The sequence below is a fragment of the Hibiscus syriacus genome, unplaced genomic scaffold (assembly GCF_006381635.1).
Source record: "Hibiscus syriacus cultivar Baekdansim isolate YM2019G1 unplaced genomic scaffold, ASM638163v2 tig00110847_pilon, whole genome shotgun sequence".
NCBI lineage: Eukaryota > Viridiplantae > Streptophyta > Magnoliopsida > Malvales > Malvaceae > Hibiscus > Hibiscus syriacus.
Genome location: NW_024062888.1, coordinates 2155909 through 2180081, shown reverse-complemented (window position 1 = coordinate 2180081; position 24173 = coordinate 2155909). Strand labels below are relative to the sequence as shown.

The window sequence follows — 24173 nt, the reverse complement described above, 5'->3', positions numbered from 1 at the left end:
ACCATTAACTTTTTTCTTGGTTTAATATCGTTTAAGTCCCTTTACTATGTTAAAATTTACACATACATTTTTTATGTTATGTCTAAACAGTCCACAATCACTCGTATTTAAGAGGTTAATGCAAACTTAAGTGTATTCAAATACACAATTCCTATGATATTAAAACAAAAATAATACACTTAAGTTTGCATACTAAATGTAAAAGTATGAGTGCTTGTAGATTAATTTTTTATTGTCGGGTTTGAGTCATGTGTACTTCCCTAATGATTTTTTATTTAGAAAAAGAAAAAAAAAACCCTCAAATCATACGACACACGTGTAAAAGTACTCCATATAATCACTGTAACAACAAAAGTTAATGTTATGAATTTAGATCTACCTATAACATACTAAAAGTAAAAAGATGATAAAACATGCAAAATTAGAGTGATTGAACTTTTAATTTCAACATAGAAGAGGGGATAATTAGACCAAAAACCTACGCCATCCACTACCTCAAAGTTCAAACCATTAGCCTTTTCCTTTGGTTTATTAGGTACCACCCCCCCCCCCCGGCCCCAAATTCTATCTATATAAGTCTCATCCACCCCTTTCATTTGCTTCAACAAAGCAAAAACAGCCATTACATCCAATAGTATAGCACAAAAGAAAAGAAAAAAAAACATGAGTTCCTCGACAAGAGCATGGATTGCAGCAGCAAGCATCGGAGCTATCGAGGCACTGAAAGATCAAGCAATTTGTAGATTGATTCATGCTCAAAGGTCAATTCAAAGGCATGCCAATAACAATATCAGATCTCCATCTTCTTCTTCTACACAAGCTAAGAAAACCTATGTTCCATCTTCTGATTTGTCAAAGAAAGATGATAAGTTGAAATCTGAGGAATCACTTAGAACAGTCATTTATTTGAGCAGTTGGGGTCCTAATTAACCTATCTTTTTTGTATATATATTTATTGCTATTTCTACTTTCCCTACCTTCAACAATCCAAAAAAATGGTCAACTATGATGGTTAACAGAGGTTAAATTATAAAAGAATATGGTGAAGTGTTTAAAACAGAATCCATATACTGAATGCAAATGCCTCTCCAATCTCCATATCCTAGAACATGAAACCAGGAAATAAGAAAAGCAAATCATAGGGAAAAGAAATCAATACCTAAAGTAGAACACATCCTATACATGAAAATTTGAGTAAAACTATGTGCCAATGGCACAATACTTCAAGGTTTTTTTATACAAAATAGAAAAAGAAGCGCAAATGCCAGGATTCAAACCCTAAATCTTCTGAACACTAACGAGTGTATGGATGAATTCCGCAAAATAATTCATTGATTCTGTATTTTTCACAAGTCATTTGGCAGTTCAAACTTTTGTGAGCCAAAAATTTGGTGGGAGCTGTTCTGAACAAAGACTGCAAGAGCACATTTTTCGCTGTTGAAACCATCCCATAGAGTGAATGTAGCGGTGCCTGAGACCGTCTTCTTGGCGGCTATGTCTTTGACGGTGCAGAGTTTTTCAAGCTTTCTAACAACAAAATCATTGGATAAGACCATCCCTCTGTTCTCTCCTGCCGGGCAGTCATTCACCAATCCGTTCTCATACAATGCCACCATTACATTGGCACCATTGTTGTCTACTTTAGACCTCAAAGCTCCTGTTAGGGTCACTTGCAATGACTCTGATGTAGGCCTTTGGAAATTAGCCTGTTTCAGACAATATTTAGTTCTCTTTATATATCTCAGAAGAATTTGTTCTTGTCAATGAAGATGAGGATGAACATGAACACGAAGTGCATGGAGTGATCTTCACTATCCTAGCTAACTAGACACTTCAGTTGAAACATTCTTAGAATCAATTAAATATCAGAATTGTATGTCAGATTAATCTATTCAGTTATCAATTGTGAAAACCAGTACCTGAGCTAACTGAATGAATTGATTTTCATAAACGATTAATTCATAACCAAAAAAACAAACAAACTAACCAAATATGGTTGATTTGGTCAGTTAAACCAGTTTAAACCGAATAATGCTCTCCCTAGACACGATCTACTTTTCATGTATAGAAGACAAGCATAAGTATCGGGTGAGACCGGACCGCTTTGTGACTTTAGCTTAGGAGGCAGAGTATTTGATGAAAAAGATTTGTTTTCAAGGAATGGCTACCTTGGTCTTGCAGTTTAACTACATTAGCAAAAGGAAAATGGAAAATATATATGACCATGGATATATTTTGAAGGTGATTAATGCCCTTGGCAAAAAACATGAGGGATGGAGGAGAAGGAGCCAATCTCTAATAGCCTTTGGGTGTAGGTACTGGATCCATGTCTATTTCTTATTCGAATATTTTATCCACTTTTTATGTGTTTAAATGGTCTGGTTTTGTCTACATACTAATATCTAAATATCAATCGTAACAGATACTTCAAGAAAATGAAAAGTAAAACCAGAATTCATATTTGTTTCTGTTTATTATTATATTTCTGGCAATCCATCCTCCAAGATATATTATATTCTTTTGATAGATGATGTTATCTGGATTTGATCTTGATAACTATAACTAAGAGAACATATGTATTCCGTTATTGATTCATGATTTCCTACAAAAAGTTTCAAGTTTCAAGTTTCAAGTTCATGACATGAATTAATAATTGTTTAATTCAACAGAGGATCCCCTGACTAAATTACTAATTTTATTAAATCTTAATTTATTTCCACAATTACTTTTTGGGATCTTCAGATCAGAATAAGCAAAACAGATTCTAACAAAGGGCTAGATTTAGAATTCATCAATTCAATAGAAAAAAAAGAAGGCCATCAAATCATAGATATTATTTAAAAAATTCAATACCTGGAATGATGGTGCAGGGAACCTGGGAGCACCGGAAATGGTGGATAACAAAATATCTTCATCATTACCCACACACTGAGCCCTGCCTTGAACTACAACCTGAGGCGTAAACATGGTGTCAAGCCTCAATGCCTCAACATAAGCCTTCTGTCGAACAGTTGATAGGCTCGAGCCATAAGGGTCTTTCCACCCCATGTAATCCCAGTAATCAACATGATAAGCCAGCACAATAAACGGCGTATCCAGCTGAAAATCCCCCCTCCCTAGCCTTGACAAAAGCAACTCCGCCGCTGGCGATGTCGCACATCCCTGTGAAGAGAACAACTCCACCAGGACTGGCCCATCACCCACCGCTGCTTCGACCACTGTTCCATTGGTTTTCCCATTTGCATGGACTCCCTTTTTCGATGAACCCCCACCAAAACAGGCAAAGAGACGACGACTCATGATTATATAACCCACTGCTCCCGTCTCCCTCTCCGCCCTCTAATGTTAGTCTTTCGACTCACGAGGAAATGAAAAAAAAATATTCTTTAGGAAACAAAAAAAAGTTTTTTTTCTGTAATGAAAAATGGCTGAAAGAGTGGTGGAGAAATGATTGTGGCGAATAAGAAGCAAAGAAGAAATGGAGGGTTTTGAATATTTTCTCCTTTCAATCTTAATAGACAAATAATCTGTCGTAACTAATGTAAATTTCTTAGCATGGTTGAAGAATATTATGGAGACAGCGTTGCTTTAAGAACACGAATTTGTCGGTGACACGTTGTTGTTGTTGTCAGTGTCGGGTTGGCTGTCAGTGGCGATAGAAAGATCACCGCCACCAACGACAATACTATATATTTTCTACCCATAGATGGAAAGGTTGGCAAGGAATCTTAACACTAAAGAAATAAGAAACGTCTCCCAATAAAATTGTAAGATACTATGATAGCTTATCGTAATCTACCACTAAAATAATATATCAAAACATATTACAATTAATTTATTTTTATTATATAAATATTAAAAATTATTATTTTTTAAAATTAATCATTAATTAAAATTTTATTTTATTTTTAATATAATTATAATTAAATAATGATTTTTAAAAAAAATAATAATTAATTTAAGTAAATTAATTTATTTAGAATTGATATTTATAAATTATTTAAGTTAAAAATAATCATCAACAATTGTCACTGTCGAGCTGAAAGACACTTCAAAAAATTCATTAAAAAATATTATATTATAAATTTAATATGACCATTTGTCATCGCCCGAATTAACAACGTCCAACAGTCACCCAACAGCCGTACAATAGTCGGTCGCCCAGGAAAAGCTGTGCAGAAGTCGGCCGGCGCCCTCCCTGTTTCCATTGAATTGCACGGAGATGATGAGTTTTAATTTTGAATGGTAAATTTACATTCCAACCCCTCCCATTTATGTTTTATTTCGAATGGTTAAATTGCATAAAAAACCCATAGTTTTTCCTATTTATATTTCAGACAAAGTCAAATTTATGTTTTAATATACATGGTTAAATTACACTTTCAACCCAATACTTTTGTTTTAATTTAAATGGTCAAATTACATATAAACCATCTCATTTTTCCCGTTTAGATTTTACACTTCTAGGTTTTAAATCTTCTATAATATGTACTTTGTTTTTATTTTGATAAATAATTTCAAATTTACTCTTTAATTTTAATTAACAATATTAATAATTTATTTTATTTATTATTTTTTAGTAGCATTAATTTCATATCATTCTATGTTATTTGTTATCATTAATTTTAATAATTTGATAATTAATAATATCATTGCATTTGATTTTAACAATAAAAAATGGTGTGTAAACGACATTTCGATTTAAATTCAAAAAATATCAATATTGATGTACATTCATTGTGATTAATATCAATATTTAATCAAATGCAATGATAAAAATGAATAGTAAGATAAAATTAAGAATCAAAATTGAAATTAATGATCAATACAAAAGTTTACGTATCAAAATTAATATTATATATAGACACATATTGTCATCCGAAATTAAGTATCTATTATCTATTTATTATATATATTATTTTTATTTATTTATAGCAATATTATTATTAATTAAGTGTCCATATATGTATTTGATCATAGTAATAAATGGGTACTAAACACTCTATTCAATTCATTGTTACAAGCCCAAATACAAGAAGTGGTTACAAAATTCCAAATCCAAAACAATGCAACAACCCAACAGTTGAGGTCCAATGGAGAAGAAGGTCCCATGAGAATTAGGGTTTCTCTCTTATATATCAACGCCACATGATCTTGTCCATCTGACGGTTAAGATTGAGAGCATCCTTAGGGCTTTTAGAGAGTCCTCATTCTAGCCGCAACAAGCATCAGGCCAACTTTTCAGATTTTTTATCATGAAAAAAAGATAATCTCTTTTAGAGAAAATCAAGCAAAAACAGAAAAAGGATAGCGTTTTAGTCCAAGGGAAACTCTAAACCGAACAAAACAGGATCCTTAAGTCTATAAATTCCTGCAAAAATAAAAGAAAAGAAGGTTAGATGGAATCACAAAAAAGCTTTAAACTTTGAAAGAACAGAAATTAAAAAAAAAGAAGATATTTTCTCTCTGTGGTCTTCTTCACTTGCATGCATGGCCGTTTGGCCTTCAACCTTCCTTGTTCACGTTTTTTGAAAACCCATCAGTGGAGAGGGGCCGAGGAACGGAGGAGAATCGATTGATCTTTCTCAGATCTATCACTCCTCAAGGCACTTCGATGAAAACCATAGAAATATTTGAAAAGAGGGAAAAAAGAGCTTTCGAACGATATACAAAAGATTTGATTTTGCCGCCGATGAACGACGGCGGACGTCCTTCGAATTTGGCTCCTAATTTGACTCTGTTTTAGATTCACCCATTCTTTTCCCTTCGAAACTGCTCCCTGAAAATCAGCAATGTGTTTACTTTGGGGAGTTAACTTTCTTTAAAAATTAAATTTCTTTTCGAATGCTCGCGAGTCATGCTCCTGCTTTCCTCATTCGCTTCTTGTTTTTTTATTATATTTCCTTATTCATTTACATTGCTTAATCTGTTAATTGGTCTATTTAGATGTATGATTCGTTCATTTCTTTATTCTTTATTTTTGGTATTTATTTGATCTTAATGTGTGATTTCGTACTCGCAATATTTGGTCCTAGAATGGGATGATTGGTTTAGATTAGACATTTAGATGTTTACTTCTTTTAAATAGGTCCTCACTCAGTGATTAAGGGAATCTTTTTAAATAGTCTTTCTTGGGTTTTTTTTTAATTATTTGATTAAAGTATTAAAAGTTATTTAGGGTTAATATTTAGAGCCTGGTTTGGGTTCTTTAAATAATTTACTCTTAGATGAAGCCTTTATTTTAGTTTTAGTCTCTTGTAATTTTTAATTAATTTAACTAATTAAATAAATATTAAGATCTTTAGGTTTAATATTAGAACTTCAATTTTAGGATTAGTCTTATTAGGTCCTTTAAAATACATAATTTGACACTTTAGTTAGATGAAGCCTTGATTAACCCATTAGCATAATTAGGTCAATAATAGGTTGTTTAATTGCATAATTTTGTTTCAAAAAATAAGGCAATGTTGATTTATTTGGGTTTTAATAATGTATCATCTATTTGTGATATGGGATGACCGTTATTATCTCCTGAAATAAATTGATATCCTTTTCAAATTCTTTCATCATGTTTTTAAAATTAAGGCAATATTTATGTGATGAGATTAATGGTAAACCTCCGCTCGTGCTCGGTGTAATTATTATTAATTCTTAATTACATAAATACCCTTTTTAAATTTGCATACATAATGGGCCAAAAAATAAATAAAATCTTGAACTTATAATTTTCAATTTTAGAACCACTTGTAATTAACTAGGTACCGATTTTTGGCATTGTGGGGATGATAATCCTTCTCCGCACGTAATCGACTCCCGAACTCATTTTATGATTTCACATACAAAACTGGGTATTTTTTATAAAATAAAATATTTTATTTAATATTACCCGATTTTATGTGGTTCAATCCACTTTAAAAATGATTGGTGGCAACTCTCATTTTTTATAACATTTTTTTAAAATTTGTTATCGGCCCGCAAAAGGTTGTTGTGACATTATCATTATTCAAATAATCACAATTAATATCAAGTAAAATTAAGTATCAAATTATTAACATTAATGACAATAAATAATATAAAATCATATGAAATTAATTTTAATAAAAAATAATGAATAAAATAATTTATTAGTAATATTGTTAATTAAAATCAAATAGTAAATTCAAAATTAATTATCAAAATAAAAATAAACTATAAATTATAGAAGATTTAAAACCTAGAAGTGTAAAATCTAAATAGGGGAAAGGGAGAGGGTTTGCAATTAATTTGACCATTTAAATTAAAACAAAAAGTATAGGGGCCGATAGTGTAATTTAACTATGTATATTAAAACATAAACGTGCCTTTGTCTTAAAATATAAATATGACAAACGATGGGTTTTTTTAATGAATTTAACCATTAAAAATAAAACATAATAGAAGGGGTTTGGAATGTAATTTCAAAATTAAAAATTAAAAATCAACCTCACCGTGAGCGGCCGACTATTGTACGGCTGTTGGGTGCTGTTGGGCGATGAAAATCGGGTGATGAACAAACGGTCACGTTAGATATTTTTTGATGTGTTTTTCGACGAGTTAAATTCTTCGGTGATTATTATTAATGGTCATTCTTATTTAAATAATTTATAAATTTTAATTCTGAACGAAGTAATTTATTTAAATTAATTATTATTTTATTATAATTTTATTAAAAATAAAATAAATTTTAATTAATAATTAATTTTTAAAAAATCTAATATTTTTTATATTTACATAATAAGGATACATTTTTGTTATGGTGTATTTTGATATTTACAAATTTTTGCAGTATGTGATGAGCGGTGTAGAATTTTTCATGATATTTATAAATATTTAATTTATATTTTTCATGAATAAAGTGATCTTAGTCGGGTCGAAATTAGGATTGGAAAATGAGGGAATAAATTGTTTAACTTTAAAATAAATAGTGTTTAAAAAGCAATGGTTTAATTATTAAATAAATATCCAAACTATACTGTTTTTTCCAAATAGATGTTTAAACTTTTTTTGAATCATTCAGATGTCTAACATTACAAACGTTACCATTTTAGATGCTCGGATTATAAATGTTGTTAAATTATGCCGTTAAAGGATATGTGTCACATTGTATTAATTTTAAATTTTTATTTTAAATTTTTTAAAATTAAAATTATATATTTTTAAAAAAACACAATTTTTGAAATACTTTTAAAAAACTCCATAACTTTGAAAACGCTTTGAAAACCTCTAAACCCACACCAGTCATCGCCCTTTGCCATCGACAAAACTCCACCTAATCTCACCTTCACCCAATGATCGATAATCCTATGAAATCGCGACCAATCGAACTTAGTACCTCGATGAACCATTCGCAGCAAATCGCAATCCCACGAGATCCCAACGACCAATCGGCAGTAAGTATGGCAGCGTATGACTAGGAAAATGACAAGGACTACATCGACGATGGTGGTCGTGGCTGGCAATGGCGGTGTTAACTGATTCGGGTTAGGGATTTAGGATTTTTAAGGATTTGGCATTTTTGTAATTTAAGAGAATTTAGAGGTTTTTATAAATATAATACTATTTTTAATTTTTTAAAAAAAAAAAATTTTCAAAATTACCAGAACATCACACATGTAACTTAAAAAAATTAAAGATAATTACAGCCCGAACACTTAAAGTGATAACGTTTGTAACTTTAGGCACTTGGATGATTCAAAAAAAAGTTTGAGCACCTATTTGGGAAAAATGTATAGCTTGGGTACTTATTTTATAATTAAGCCAAAAGTAATTAAACCATAAAAAATTAAAGATTAAAGTTCATTTGTCTTAAAATCGATAGTGCCTCATTCGGAAAATACTCGCAAGAGATGGATCACTGTGGGTAGCATGGCTTAAAGGCTATGTATTAAAGGAGCAGGACTTTTGGCAATTCCAAGCTGGTACAAACGTTAGCTGGAGTATTAGCAGAATTTTAAAATTGCGGACTGAAGTATTACCAATTCTTTCAGCCGAACCCTAGCAAGTAAGGGAAATAAGGATTTGATTCGATTCAAAGAGCAAAAAGTCTCTTGGCACAAACTAATTTGGTTCCTATTGCATACTCCAAAGTTTAGTTTGATTGCTTGGATGGCTTTACTCAACAGGTTGCCTACTAGAGATCGACTCCTTAGAATGGGAACATGCACAGAAGATCATTGTGTCAACTGCAGCAATTCTCAAGAGACAAGGGACCACATCTTCTCGCAATGTCCTCTGGTAGTAGGACTCTGGAATTCTATTTTGAATCTTAATGGGATGAAGTCATCAATCTTGACATGGGATGAAATGGTTTCAACGGCAAGTTCTTCATGGAAAGGGAGGTCTCTTCTTACCACCATTTTAAAATTTTTCTTGGACTGCTTTTATTTAATTATTGTGGCAGGAAAGAAATCAGAGAACGATCCAAGGACGTTATAGAACGGTCGAATGCTTTCTCAAAGAATTTAAAGACGTTTTTGGAATTCGACTTAGGGGTACTAATATTAATAGACTTAATAGTACTAACTTAAAGCTTTGTAATGTTTGAGGTATAGTCTAACCAATCTTTTTGTATAGGTTGTTCTTTGATTTTTTGTGATGTTTGATTGGTTGTAACTGAACTTGACTTTGGGTAATAAAATCAGAATTATCCCAAAAAAATTGTTCTAAATTTTTTTTAAAAGTAATTATAATGGTTTCAAAGCCATTATTAAATTAAAAACTCCCATTAATTATTTTTTAACAATAATCCCCTTAACAGAGTTGTTAGAAAAATAACCCCCTTTGTGCACAAGTAGGACTAACTCGTTTCCTACCTAACGTGTGAACATGTCTCACGTTATACAAGATACGAGGTACAATATGTAACACCCCAAACATCAGGTCAGTGACAAAAATATAAGAAATTAAAATTTAGTGATTTGATTGGAATAAGTTGAAAAGTTCAATGATTAATTTTGGAAAATTTGGTTTAGGGCTTATTAGTAAAGATTGAAGATTGAAAGGGCAAAGAGGTCTTTTGGCTGGAAATGAATTTAAAATTTATTTTTAATGAGATATTTAGCATGTGGGTAATTGGATAAGAAAGATATCTCTGGAAGCTTGGTTTCTTCTACTTCTCTTCCCATAAGCCTCCTTTGCAAAGGTGAGTTACTTTCAAGTTGGTTGGTTCTTCAAATTTTGGTTTGGTTTTTAAGACTTGGGTGATATAAGCTTAAGGAAAGCTTTAGGAAGATTAAAACTAAAAGCTGAGTGAATTAATGATGAATAAGTAAAATGGTTCTTTAAGAGAATTGTTGATATGGTTTAGTTTTTGGTTTTCTATTGATAAATGTGACTTGTTAATAGTCTAATTAAGGAGTAAGAATGATTAGAAAGGATTTAGAACATGTTTGAATAAATGACATGATTTTTAATTTTAAGAATTACATGGGGAAATTTGGATGTTATAAGAGGATTATTGGAAATATGTTGATTAGGATAAGTGTTAATGAGTTTGAGGAGTTGAATGGAGCTAAGAGTAGGAAGTTTAGACGAATTTGGGAAAAATTCGAAGTGAACTAAACGAAATCTGGGCAATTGGTATCATTACTGGAAGAACAGTACCGATACTATCGTGTTAAATTGAATGAAAAATGTTGAATTCGATAAACAGTATCGGTACTAATTGAATTAGTATTTATTCTAAAGTGGGTATCGATACCAAGAGTAAGGTATCGATATTATTATTAAGTTTGAGATTCCAGAATGTCAAAATGATATCGGTACTGATTGGGGTATCGGTACCATAGAGGAGAAGTATCGATACTGTAGGAGGGGTGCCGATACTAATGCGTGGGAAATTTAAAGAGAGAGTTTTAGTCTCATCTTTTTAAATGTTAATTTGGTTATACATTAATGTTAAGTGGTATTGATATTAGATATATTTACGTGTAGATTTGGTTCAGAAGGGTATCGATCAAAGCGATTTGTTGAAGTGATTTAGTGAAAGATAAAAGGATATCGTTTAGGACTTTAGTAAGGCAAAGGTGAGTGAAACTCATTTGTTTTATATTAGATTCGAGGGAGGCTTGCGATAAGCCAACCTCATAGTTTTCGATCGAAAACCTTTCTATTTTTTATGTTATATTTTTTACAATGTTTTATTCAAGTTATATTACTTAAGCTATGTTTTCATGTTTCTATGTACACGATAATGAAAATGTGATATGTGAATACGAAAATGCTCGATGTGAAAGTGCCTATGTGAATAAGATACACTCTGAATAATAAAATGATAAATAATTATGTGGTTAAAAGCCCAAGGTATATGTATGAGAATTAGAGGTATAGTTTGCATGCCAAGAGTCAAGGGTTCTATATGGTCCTTCGGGACAAACCTATGTGGTCCTTCGGGACAATCCTATGTGGTCCTTTAGGACAAAAAAATGTGGTCATTTGGGACAAAACTATGTGGTCCTTCGGGAAAATAAGTGGCACTTCGGTGCAAATTATGTTAGTTGTGGTGACAATATTAGTGCACAACCTCAATGTACTTAAATACCTAGAGTTCTCAGTAATATGCATTGGGCTATTGAAAACAAAGTTGTATAAACCGAACAATGTGTAAAAGTATACATTCTTGTTATAAAAAGCAATTTGAATCCCTTATGAAATATTTCTATGAAAAGAATAAAAAATTTAGTTTACAAAGTTTTATTTGACTCGTACTTGCCTCACTAAGTCAACGACTTAGCGTGTGATTGTTTCACACGTAGGTTTGAAGAAAAAAGAGGATTAAAGATAAATGAGGACAATATACTACTGTAAAAGATCATATGATAACAAATTATAGCGTAGGTTTATTGTCACTTGTAAATTGTTGGTATGTTTTACAAGCTTTAAATTGTAATGCTCTGATATATATTTTGTAAGCATACACTTTTTGTATTTATGTAAATTATTAAGTATTTTATTTAAATGGGAATGTATGTTTTCATTATTTACTTTAATTCAAGGGTTCTACCATTTTAATACAAATAAAAATTTAAATTTTCCACTACTTTTTAAGAGTCAATGATTTGAAAAGTCAATGTGACACTTCGGATTCGTATCCGGGTCGGGTGTGGGTTAGGGGTGTTACATTTAATGGTATCAAAGCTATGGTTTAATTGATTTTAAGTTCCAAATGAAGTCGTTTTTGTTTTAAAAGTGTACATGCCAACTAAAAGTTATGTCTCTCTGATCTGATAAGGTAATTAGTATGTTGTCCTTACTAATAGAATAGCGATTTGATCTTAATAGATGTCAGACTATGAGGGATCCCGAAGTGAAGCGAGAGATAGGAATGAAGGTAGCAGTAACTCACCTGCCCCAAGTAGGCAAAGTGATGAGCAGGCGCAATTGTGATGATGCGAGCTACAAGGGACCAGGTGACATGGTCGTTCTTTCTGGAAGAGTTTAAGAACAAATACATCGTGGATCAGTTCATTCGTCAGATGAAACAAGAATTTATGAGTTTGAAGCAAGAGAATCGCACTGTGTATGAGTACGAGTGCGAGTTCAACAAGATGAACAGGTTTGTAGTGGAGTTAGTCCCTACGGAAAAAGACTCCTATGATTGGTTTGTTGAGGGTTTATGCCCTCAATTGAAAGAGTTGTTGTTAGCACTAAATCTTTCTTCATTTCAAAAGGTAGTGAATCGAGCCAAAGCCCTGGAGTGAGCTCAAAATAAGAGATTTGGGGAGTAAAAGACTCAATGGAATAAGAGAGTTGGTGCCTCTTCAAGTGTATCACAAGCGAAGAAAAGTTGAGGTTCAAGTTTTTGACCTTAGACTAGATCAGAGTCAACTACATCCTCCAGTAGAGAATCCAATCCTAGAAGAACTAGACATACTTAATCAGTGGAATCAGGAGAGGAAAAGTTAAATCAATGTCAACATTGTGGTAAACAACATAATTGCATATGTCGTAGAGTCTCCAGAGCATATTTTAAGTATGGGGAGGCAGGACATTTTATTCGGGACTGCCCAATGATGATCGCAGAGCCTGCACAAATCAAGAGGTCCACTACTGTACCTCTGAGATGTAGAGGATGAGGTCGAGGAAGAAATCAGTCCGAGTCGACCACTCAACCTGAAGTGCACTCTACTGCTTGAGTGCACAACCTTAAGACTAGTGAAGATTGTGATGATCCTGAAATCATTGCAGGTACTTTTCAGTTAGCTGGTAAATTTGTTTTACTTTTGATTGATCCGAGATCGAATTACTCTTATGTTAGTAAGAAAATTGGTGAAAGATTTAAGAATTCAATTAGAACCTATTAGTAGTGAGGTGATTGTGACTAAACCATTAGGGCATAGTGCTCGGGCAAAACAAATTTATCAAGGGTGTCCTATAAGAATTCAGGGAATTGAATTCCCTACTAATCTAATGGAATTACCCTTTGATGATTTCGAAGTTATCTTGGGAATGGATTGGATGTATCATTATCACACCAATATTGATTATAGATGAAAGCGAGTTATTTTGAGAAGTTCCGATGGATCGGAAGTTAGTGTGGTTAGTGAGAGACTCAACCCCTTAGCTAATGTGATATTGGTAATGTCAACTAAGAAGTTAATGATGCAAGGGTGTCAAGCTTTCATCTCCAATGTGATTGACACTCGATTCCAGGAAAGAAGATTGAAAGACATTCTGACTGTCTGAGAATTTCTAGAAGTATTTCCTGAGGAATTATCAGGATTACCTATCGATAGGGAGATATAGTTTCAAATTGAGCTTTTGCCAGGATCAACACCAATTTCTATGGCCCCTTACTGAATGGCCCCGAAAGAACTGAGTGAGTTAAAGACACAGTTGCAAGAGCTTTTGGATAAAGTATTCATCAGACCTAGTGTATAGCCTTGGGGTGCGTCGGTACTATTTGTAAAGAAGAAAGATGGTTCAATACGTCTCTGTATTGATTATCGAAAGCTCAATAAGGTGACCATAAAGAATAAGTATCATCTCCCAAGGATCAACGATTTGTTTGATTATTGTCCACGATTTGTGACTACTATATATGGTTACGGAAATATGTGAAAGTATACAAAATCGAACAAGTAATACAATGATTAGTGATTATCGTATCTGCGGGGATTGGAGGAAATTAATAAGTTAAATCAAAGCTCTTTACTATGTCACCTAAGTAAAGTTAGTGATGGTATGTACAAATGAGAATGTTGTGGCAAGATGAAATGACTGCTGTGAAAATAGAATGATAGTAATATGGTAGCCTATGGAGATGTCGTCGTGGCAAAATGCATGTAAATGCAGTGATAAATTTAATTGTGTTTGGTGTAAACAAATGGAAATATAAAGGCAAAATAAAATGTAAAGTTTAGATTTGATTATCAAGATTTTAACTTCCTCATACAACAAGCTACTATGAGAATGAGTGATATGAGTCACTTGGGAAATATAAGTCTACTTCTCAGAATGGTCTTACTTCTATGCCTTATCTACCCGATAGAGTTTACTAAGGGTGCCCTATGCTATCTCTAGTTAAGGGACTCGACAGATTGAAGATACCTTGGAAAACCGATTGACGTTAGCCACTGCAGTGATCCTATTGGTCCAGATAACAGGATATATCTCGACAATACCATTTTGCAGCAACATTAACATCTAACCTCCCATTCATGCACAACTCCTTTTAGTCGACTGAAATCCTATCCTTATCTCTAAGGTGTATTAGGCCTAATTACTATCTAGAACCCCTTGCATATGTGATCCCTCCCCAGTTTCTCTCTAACACTAAGAATGTGCTACCTAGTCATTCTCTCGAACACTAAGTAATCTCCTAAGGAATGATTACTCTCATAGATCCTACAACCTTAAGGCATTAAACTCCATAAACAAAATAGATAATAACATACAAAAATAACCATTCATTACAGCAAATCTTAAATATCCAAAATAAACTCCCACCAAATAAGACTAGTTCATGGTGGGGTTCGGATGTATCAAGCACAAAGCAAGTTAATCCATTCGTTACAACCTAAATGATAAAAAATTAAAGCAAAGAGCAAGGGGAATGAGGAAAAGCCTTTGACGTGCAGTGTCGGAGCTTCCCTCGACCACCACGGAATGTCCTAGTGAACTAGCTCCTTTCAGACGCCTAGAACGCCACTCCCTCTATCTTGTCAACGGAGGAATGTCACGACAAATAGGATAGGTGGAGAAAGGAGAGACCTTTTTCCTCTGAAATTTTTGGCTTAGACGGCGTGTGTAAAGTCTCTTTTGCAAAGTGGCTTCATCTCCTATTTATAGGGGGAGAATAAACCTAGGAATTTGTGTTGAAATTCCTAGGATACTCTAAATCATGCTTCATTCACGTGAGGGTGGGAAGAGCTGGTAGTGGTCCCCTTGGGCAGCTGGCAATGGTCCATTCTGGGAGACTGGCTGAGTACCCGACAAGATCAAGCTGCAGCAGGTTGAGGCCTGACATAATCAGCTGCAGCAGCGCGTGGTCCCCTCAAGGAAGGTGTCTCCTCACGGGTAGAGATCACGTGAAGATAGGGATAGCTGGCTCTAAAAATATCTTCTTTCATTTTGTTCGATCTCGAAATGTCAACTAAATCAGCATTTTCATTCTGCTCAGCAATCTCATCATGTCACGACATTTCCCTTTTTCTTTTCCTTGCTCCCAAATCATGCACATCACCAAACAAACATCTTCCCCATAAAGTAGTACTGTTTACAAAATAAATGCTACGACAAATAGAATTCCACCACATATAACTATATGCTCCTAAATCCATCTATATGATCCTACATGGGATCTTAGACAATCAATAACTTAAGTGAAAAGGTCTTAAATATGACCTTTTTACGGAGTTATCAGTCATATAAAGGGAGCTTCGGTGTTTTTCAAGATTGATTTATGTTCTGGTTATCAGTAATTGAAGATTCAAGAGAGGGACATTGCAAAGACAACTTTTAGGACACGATATGGTCATTATGAATTCGTAGTTATGTCGTTTGGGTTAACAAATGCACCTGCTACATTTATGGACCTCATGAATAGAGTGTTTCAGCTCTATCTTTATCAGTTTGTAGTCGTCTTCATTGACGACATCTTGGTGTATTCAAAGACAAATGAGGAGCACGACGTTCATCTACGGGTGATTCTTCAAACACTGAGAGATAAGAGGTTTTATGCTAAACTATCTAAATATGAGTTATGGTTATCAGAAATAACATCTCTTGGATATGTGGTTTTTACAAAGGGGATTCAAGTGGATCCTCATAACGTAAAAGTTATTTTAGATTGGGAAATCCCGAAGATTATGTCAGAAGTTCATAGTTTCCTAGGTATTACAGGTTATTATTGGAGGTTTGTTAAGAACTTCTCGATGATATCTTTACCTTTGACCAAGTTATTAAGAAAAGATGTGTTTTTTACCCCTGATTGTTAAAAGAATTTTGAAGCGTTGAAGAAAATTTTGACGGAAGCTCCGGTATTGGTCTAACCAGAATCTGGTAAGGATTATGTGGTTTTTCAGTGACGCATCCCATAATGGCTTGGGATGTGTATTGATGTAAGAAAATAAAGTGGTGGAATATGCATCGAGGTAATTGAAACTGCATGAGAAAAATTATCTGACGAATGACTTGGAGTTGGTTGCAGTAGTGTTTGCTTTAAAGATATGACGTCAATACTTATATGGTGAGTGTTGCTATATCTATACATACCATAAGAGTTTGAAGTATCTGATGACTCAGAAAGAGCTAAATTTGAGACAACGAAGATGGATTGAGCTTCTCAAGGATTATGATGTGGTGATTGATTTTCACCACGAGAAAGAAAATGTGGTAGATGATGCTTTGAGTCGAAAGACGTTCTCAACTTTGTAAGCTTTAAATGTGAGATTTTCATTAAGTAGAGACGGTACCTTACTTGCAGAATTAAAGCTTAAGCCCACGTTGCTGGATTGAATTAAACATTTACAAGGTAAAGATGATAATTATTTGAAGAGATTAGAGCAAATGAAAAATGAAGAAAATAAGGATTTTGAAGTTAAGCTCGATGATACTCTGTATAATCGTGGGAAACATGTTATTCTAGATGATGAGGAGTTGAAATATGACTTGTTTTCAGAAGCTCATTATAGTCCGTTGACTATGCACCCAGGCGGAGGCAAGATGTACATAGATCTTAAAAGTCGATATTGGTGGTCGGGAATGAAAAGAAATATTACATAATTTGTGTCCAAAAGTTTAACGTGTTAGCAAGTAAAAGCTGAACATCAAGTTTCTTCGAGATTGTTGCAACCAATCTCTATTCCTCAGGGGAAATGGGAAGAAAGTGTTACATTTTGGTCGGAAAGGAAAACTTAGCCTAGATTCATTGGCACATACGAGATTGTTAAAAGAGTCAGACCGCTAGCGTATCAGTTAGTATTGCCACCATAAATGGAAAAGATCCACAATGTATTTCATGTATCTATGATTCAAAGATATCGATAAGATCCTGCGCACATCATAACATCAGATGAAATAGAAGTTCAATCTGACCTGACCTACGAGGAAGAACCAGTACAAATTTTAGCATATGAAATCAAGCAGCTAAGGAACAAGACGATTTCGTTAGTTAAAGTTCTCTGAAGAAATCATAAAGTAGAAGAGGTTACATGGGAGCGTGAAGAAGATATGAGGCGACAATATCCCCACCTCTTTGTGCAATGAAAATTCGAGGATGAATTTTCTTAAGGGGGAGATTTGTAACACCCCAAACATCGGGTCAGTGACAAAAATGCAATAAATTAAAATTTAGTGATTTAATTGGAATAAGTTAAAAAGTTCAATGATTAATTTTAGAAAATTTGGTTTAGCGCTTAATAGCAAAGATGGAATATTGAAAGGGCAAAGAGGTATTTTGGCTGGAAATGAATTTAAAATTTATTTTTAATGAGATATTTAGCATGTGGGTAATTGAATAAGAAAAATTTCTCTGGAAGCTTGGTTTCTTCTCATTCTCTTCCCGTGAGCCCCATTTGCAAAGGTGAGTAACTTTCAAGTTGGTTGGTTCTTCAAATTTTGGTTTGGTTTTGAATACTTAGGTGATATATATAAGCTTAAGGAAAGCTTTAGGTGGATTAAAACTAAAAGATGAGTGAATTAATGATGAATATATAAAATGGGTCTTTAAGGGAATTGTTCATATGATTTAGTTTTTAGATTTCTATTGATAAATTTGACTTGTCAAGGGTCTAATTAAGAAGTTAGATTGATTAGAAAGGATTTAGAACATGTTTGAATAAATGACTTCATTTTTGGTTTAAGAATTCCATAGGGAATTTTGGATGTTATAAGAGGATTATTGGAAATATGTTGATTAGGATAAATGAGTTTGAGAAGTTGAATGTAGCTAAGAGTAGGAAGTTTAGATGAATTTGGGAAAAAATTGAAGTGAACTAAATGAAATATGGGCAAGAGGTATCGATACTGGAAGAACAATACCGATACTATAGTGTTAAATCAAATGAAAAAAGTTGAATTCGATAAACAATATTGGTACTAATTGAATTAGTATTGATACTGAAGTGTGGTATTGATACCAAGAGTAAGGTGTCTATACTATTATTAAGTTTGAGATTCCAGAATGACAAAATGGTATCGGTATTGATTCGGGTATCGGTACTATAGGGGAGAAGTATCGGTACTGTAGGAGGGGTATCGATAATAATGCGTTAGAAATTTAAAGAAAGATTTTTAGTTTCGTCTTTGTAAATGTTAATTTGGTTATGCATTAATGTTAAGAAACCTACACTTTAATTTGTTCTGATCTAATCTTTTGCAGTAGTATATTATCCTCGCCTATCTTTAATCCTCTACTTTCTTCAAACCTGCGTATGAAACAATCACACGCTAAGTCGTTGACTTAGTGAGACAAGTATGAGTCAAATAAAACTTTGTAAACTAAATTTTTTATTCATTTTATAGAAACATTTCATAAGGGATTCAAATTGCTTTTCATAACAAGAATGTATACTTTTACACATTGTTCGGTTTATACAACTTTGTTTTCAATAACCCAATGCATATTACTGAGAACTCTAGGTATTTGAGTACATTGAGGTTGTGCACTAATGTTGTCACCACAACTCACATAATTTGCACTAAAGTACCACATATTTGTCCCGAAGAACCACATAATTTGTCCCGAAAAACCACATAATTTGTCCCGAAGGTCTACATAGTTTTATCCCGAAGGACTACAAAGGATTGTCCCGAAGGACCACATAGAACCCTCGACTCTTAGCATGCCAAAAATACCTCTAATTCTCATAAATATACCTTGGGCTTTTAACCACACAATTATTTATCATTTTATTATTCAGAGTGTATCTTGTTCACATAGGCACTTTCACATCGAGCATTATCGTATACGCATATTCACATATCACATTTTCATAATCATGTACATATAAACATCAAAACGTAGCTTAAGTAATATAACTTGAATAAAACATTGTAAAAAATATAACATAAAAAATAGAAAGGTTTTCGATCGAAAACTCTAAGGTTGGCTTATTGCAAGCCGCCATCGAATCTAATATAAAACAAATAAGTTGCACTCATCTTTGCCTCACTGGAGTCCTAAACGATATCCTTTTCTCTTTCACTAAATCACTTCGGTAAATCGCTTTGATCGACAAGCTTATGAACCAAATCTACACGTAGATATATCCAATATCAATACCACTTTAAATTGTAATGCTCTGATATAAATTTTGTAACATACACTTTTTGTATTTATATAAATCATTAAGTATTTTATTTAAATGTGAATGTGTGTTTTCATTATTTACTTTAATTCAAGGGTTCCACCATTTTAATACAAATAAAAATTTAAATTTTCCACTGCTTTTTAAGAGTCAATGATTTCAAAAGTCAATGTGACACCTCGGATTCGTATCCGGGTCGAGTACGGGTTAGGGGTGTTACACCATGCACTTTTTAAATTACCAAATTTAATATGGTTATTTAATACCTCGCGTTTCCTAGAAAGAGAGGTCCCCGAGATATTGGGAAATTATCATTCGCAGAATTTTCTAGATTTAAAATTTGAAGATATTCCTTGTACCCCACGTTTCATAGAACTCCAGGTATCATTAACCTCCCTTCGAGGACAGTGCAAGGTTTGAATAAGAGAGTTGGTGCCTTGTCCTTACCCACCCCAATTTCTCACACCTTCATTAAAAAAACCTCTCTATCTCTCTCATATTCTCTATGATATTATTATGGCGAGACTATTGAGGGCTGATCTTTCGCATGTATGCACCTATTGGCGAGATAATCCGACGATAATTTTTATTTATTAATTTTTTTAAATTTTTAAATATTTTTGAATAATTTATTTACTTCTTTAATAATTTATTTCGAGTAATTTATTCATTTATTTTGAATTTAAGCTTTTATTTATTTGTCTAGTTGTTTCAAATTTATTTGTTTATTTGAAGAGATATGAACGTTCGTTGAAGTGTTTTATCTATCGTTTCTCGGCCTCTAATTACGATATTATTTCATACTTGCACAAAGATGGTTTTGGTTACGTTGGCACTGTAATGGAATGTACGAAGTTTCACCCTCTATTGATGAACGTGTTGCTTGAACAGTGGAGACCAGAGACGCACACATTTCATTTTCTTTGTGGGGATTGGCTAAGCTTGTGTGAGGAGCTGCACGGACTTACTCTGACATAGGATGATTTGGATGGAGGAAAGATTTACATTACAATTTTGGATGACAATTTTACGCAGCCCCCGCTGATGTTGTTGCAGAAATTAAACAAGTATTTTTTTAAATCTATGTTTATCTAATTTAATTTATTTATTTATAATATTTAAATTTTGTTTTAGTTTATGTTCTTGTAATCTTTTGACGATAAATTTTTAATATATTTGCACCATTTTTATTTTACAGCAATATGCTAGTGCTCATAGTTTAAAAGTTATTGGGGGGATTTTGATGCTTGATAAATCTAAAAAAGTGCATCTGATGTGATAACATCATTTACGCGTTTTGTGGGCTACTAATAATAAAAGTTAGGGATCGACAGTGTTGGCCTTTTTGTTATGGGCTATGTAAAGTTGTTAATCCGAACAAACAATCAATTGGTGGATGTTTGATGTTGTTATAATAATGGGCTTGGTTTCGAATGCGTTTTTAGCGTCGATTCCTACACAACCAAGCCCATTATAATTTCCACAACTTATGAGGTAATTACAAATAACCTACGTTTATATATTTATTACTACATGTTTTTTTAGTTTTATAAAAAAATATTTTATTATATGAATGATAGGTGGACCGTCACACTTTGTCACTCTCACCTACCAAAAAGTCTGCATGATTTTAGATTGTCGATCGATAAGATGAAAAACAACGTAATCGATTTTATAATTTTAATTTTTAAATTAAATATTAATTTTTTATTCGAATATTATTTTTTTATTCGAGTTTTTGTAACATAGTTTAAAAATATATGTGTTCATGTGGACGTCGTACATTGACGGTGCTATTAGAGCATGTACTCCGGATGAGATACATCACAATTTGTAAATTTGGATATCGATAGTCTGATTGATAGTCTATGAGATCGTCGAGTGGCATTTTACTGATCTTGTGTTGCGGCAATTTGGTTGTGTCCAGATGATTCCTCCACCACCAAGAACCTTGGACGATGTCTTACATTGCCTAATGCGACAGGGGAAGACGAATATTAATTGGGAGGTGTATCATATGGATTGGGTGAGGCAATGAATGTCGAGGTTAGTTACGTAGCCCGTTTCTAAACCCATCTTGGTCTACGGTGTTTCAGATGATTACATGTCATGGTACAAGTAAAATGGGATGTCGTATATTCTGACCGATGAGGAACGAGAACGAGAAATTTATAGGCCTTCCCAAAATCGTTCTCCTACGCAACGTCCTCTAACGCAACATGGTACAAGTCTGGATAGATGAAAATACGCTCAAGCCTTATCATCGGGAATGACACAGGCACCTACAGAGCATCAGACACTGCTGACAGCACCTACATTAACCCACTCGACTCAGTCAACATTTCATCATATGGAGACTCTGTCATCATTTCAGCATATGGCGCCACCAACGGAAGGTTTTTTTGCCGACACATTTCGTTCCTATCTGGCGGTCATTTTCCATTCTCATTTTCCTCCTGAACCATCTAAACCATATTATTTGTCACCTCCGTGTGCTTCTGTTTGACCATAGGCAACAGACTTTGGATCCGACGGTGTTGAGCAGACGTCGTCGTAGAGCATGTTTTACATCGGTCTTGGTCCCAATGGAAATGGTGGTACTGGCCATTTAGATAAGGGTGATGATGATTTTGTTGGTGATGGTGATGGTGATGGTGGTGGTGATCAGAGTGATGATGATGCCCTCGAATATAGATTGATTCGTAGAAATCCTCGTTGGACTCGTCGTCCACCATAGTGTGGTACGAGTGGATATAAGCATATTAGTTGTTTAAATTTATAATTTTTTTAGTTATTCGAACTACATTTTCTTTGTTTTTTAGTTAATTGAACTCTGTTTTCTTTTTTATTTTAAAAAATAGTATTCAAATATAATGTTCTAGTTTTTAAGTTGTTCGATTTGATGCATAAACAACTTAGGCCTCGTCATACTCACACAAAATTTATTTTAATATAAATTTAAAAACATAATATAAAAACAAACTACACAAGTTGTTTAAAGCTCTCTCCCGATGTTCACGAGCAATTCGTAGCTGAACTGGCTCTTCGTCCTCATAGTCTTATGATAACTGAGTTACTCTTTCATTGCTTGTTGAATATGGTTCTTCTTCAAACGTTACAGTTAACTCGATGTTACTACCAGCAACATGTATGTAAGCCTTAAACATCTTCTGAAGGTTGCTTGTATTTGATAAGGTCAACATGTAATGTGCTTCAGTACCGGTATTTCTCATGAGAACTTTAGCTTACAATAAAGACATATGTCGTGTTTTAATTTTTTTTAACTATGTTGAGATCAAATCGTACAACTAATCTTTCTTAATCTTAGCATTGAAGGAAGTGTAGAAATAAGTTCCGGAATAGAACACAGTTGCAGAAAATCTCGCCATTAATATTTGTTTTGCAAAGGTATTTCATCCAAAATGGACATCGATCTTGCTTTTATAGACATGTTTTCTTGCTCCTTCTAAACTGAAACTTGCCATGACAAATCAAATGTTGCTTTCACGTCATGAATCTCTGCGGAACTCACATTTTGTATAGTACGAGTTTTCTGACACGTCAGAAATCTATTCGAAACTCACGTTTTGCACAAAGCGAGATTATTGAATGTAAATATCCCCTCTTCTATTGATATTGCAAATTTTAACAAGTTCTATACTTATAAGAGGATTTTCTTCTGGTGGCACAACTTGGTACTAAATTTATGTCAATATTGGTGCTATAAGTTATGCCACCCGAAAAGAATGTCTTTTATAAAAGATATGGCCTTCTAAAAAAAATGCTTGTTTCATAATCTTTGCCTTTTTCGCCAAACCAATAATGTTTATAAAAGACATTTTCTTCGGGTGGTTTCCCTACAGCTTGTCTTTTATACGACATATTTGTAAAGTCGATTAAACATGAGTAACCCAACCTTTTTGGGAAACTCTTCAAAGGCATCATCTTCTAGTGGTATCCTCTATGACTTTTCTCGCTTGAGAGGCCAATTTGACAAATGGTACACCGTCACTCGTCTTATCCCTCGAGAAACTAATCATTTCTAAAAAGGCATTCTCCTCAGGTGGCTCCATCGACTTATCGCTCGTGAAGTGGATCTGGCAGTGGTGGGCATGGCTTCTGAATTCCATATTTATCCTCGATCCACTCTCCATCAAGCCCATAATGTTTCTCAGAAGGCATCCTCTTCCGGTAGTATCCTCTACTTAAGGCATCAAATCCACATATGGCACACCTCCACAAGTTCCCTCAAACTTATCGTGTTTTTTTATTGTATTACTTTTGTTTCGAACAATTTTCAACATGATTATCACACCGCTTAAAATATCTCGTATGTGTCAATACTAACCATGTCTATCGAGCCATTTTAGCTTGTTCTATATGCACAAAACCAAGCATTGGATCCAT

At 33.6% G+C, this 24173-nt stretch overlaps 1 protein-coding gene across 2 annotated transcripts; it reads right to left on the bottom strand.

Moving 5' to 3' along the window:
* Window positions 1-999: 999 nt before the first annotated feature.
* On the bottom strand, window positions 1000-3516 carry LOC120143400. 2 transcript variants are annotated; one of them, XM_039157729.1, is made up of 3 exons: window positions 2854-3516; window positions 1336-1706; window positions 1000-1285 (listed from the first exon to the last, which is right to left on the bottom strand). In XM_039157729.1, the coding sequence occupies exons 1-2, from the start codon at window positions 3298-3300 to the stop codon at window positions 1347-1349; spliced, it is 807 nt and encodes a 268-aa protein (XP_039013660.1). In that variant the 5' UTR covers window positions 3301-3516; the 3' UTR covers window positions 1000-1285; window positions 1336-1346. The 2 variants fall into 2 exon arrangements, with proteins under 2 accessions (XP_039013660.1, XP_039013661.1); XM_039157730.1 differs by having other exon boundaries at window positions 1000-1290; window positions 1341-1706.
* Window positions 3517-24173: the final 20657 nt, after the last annotated feature.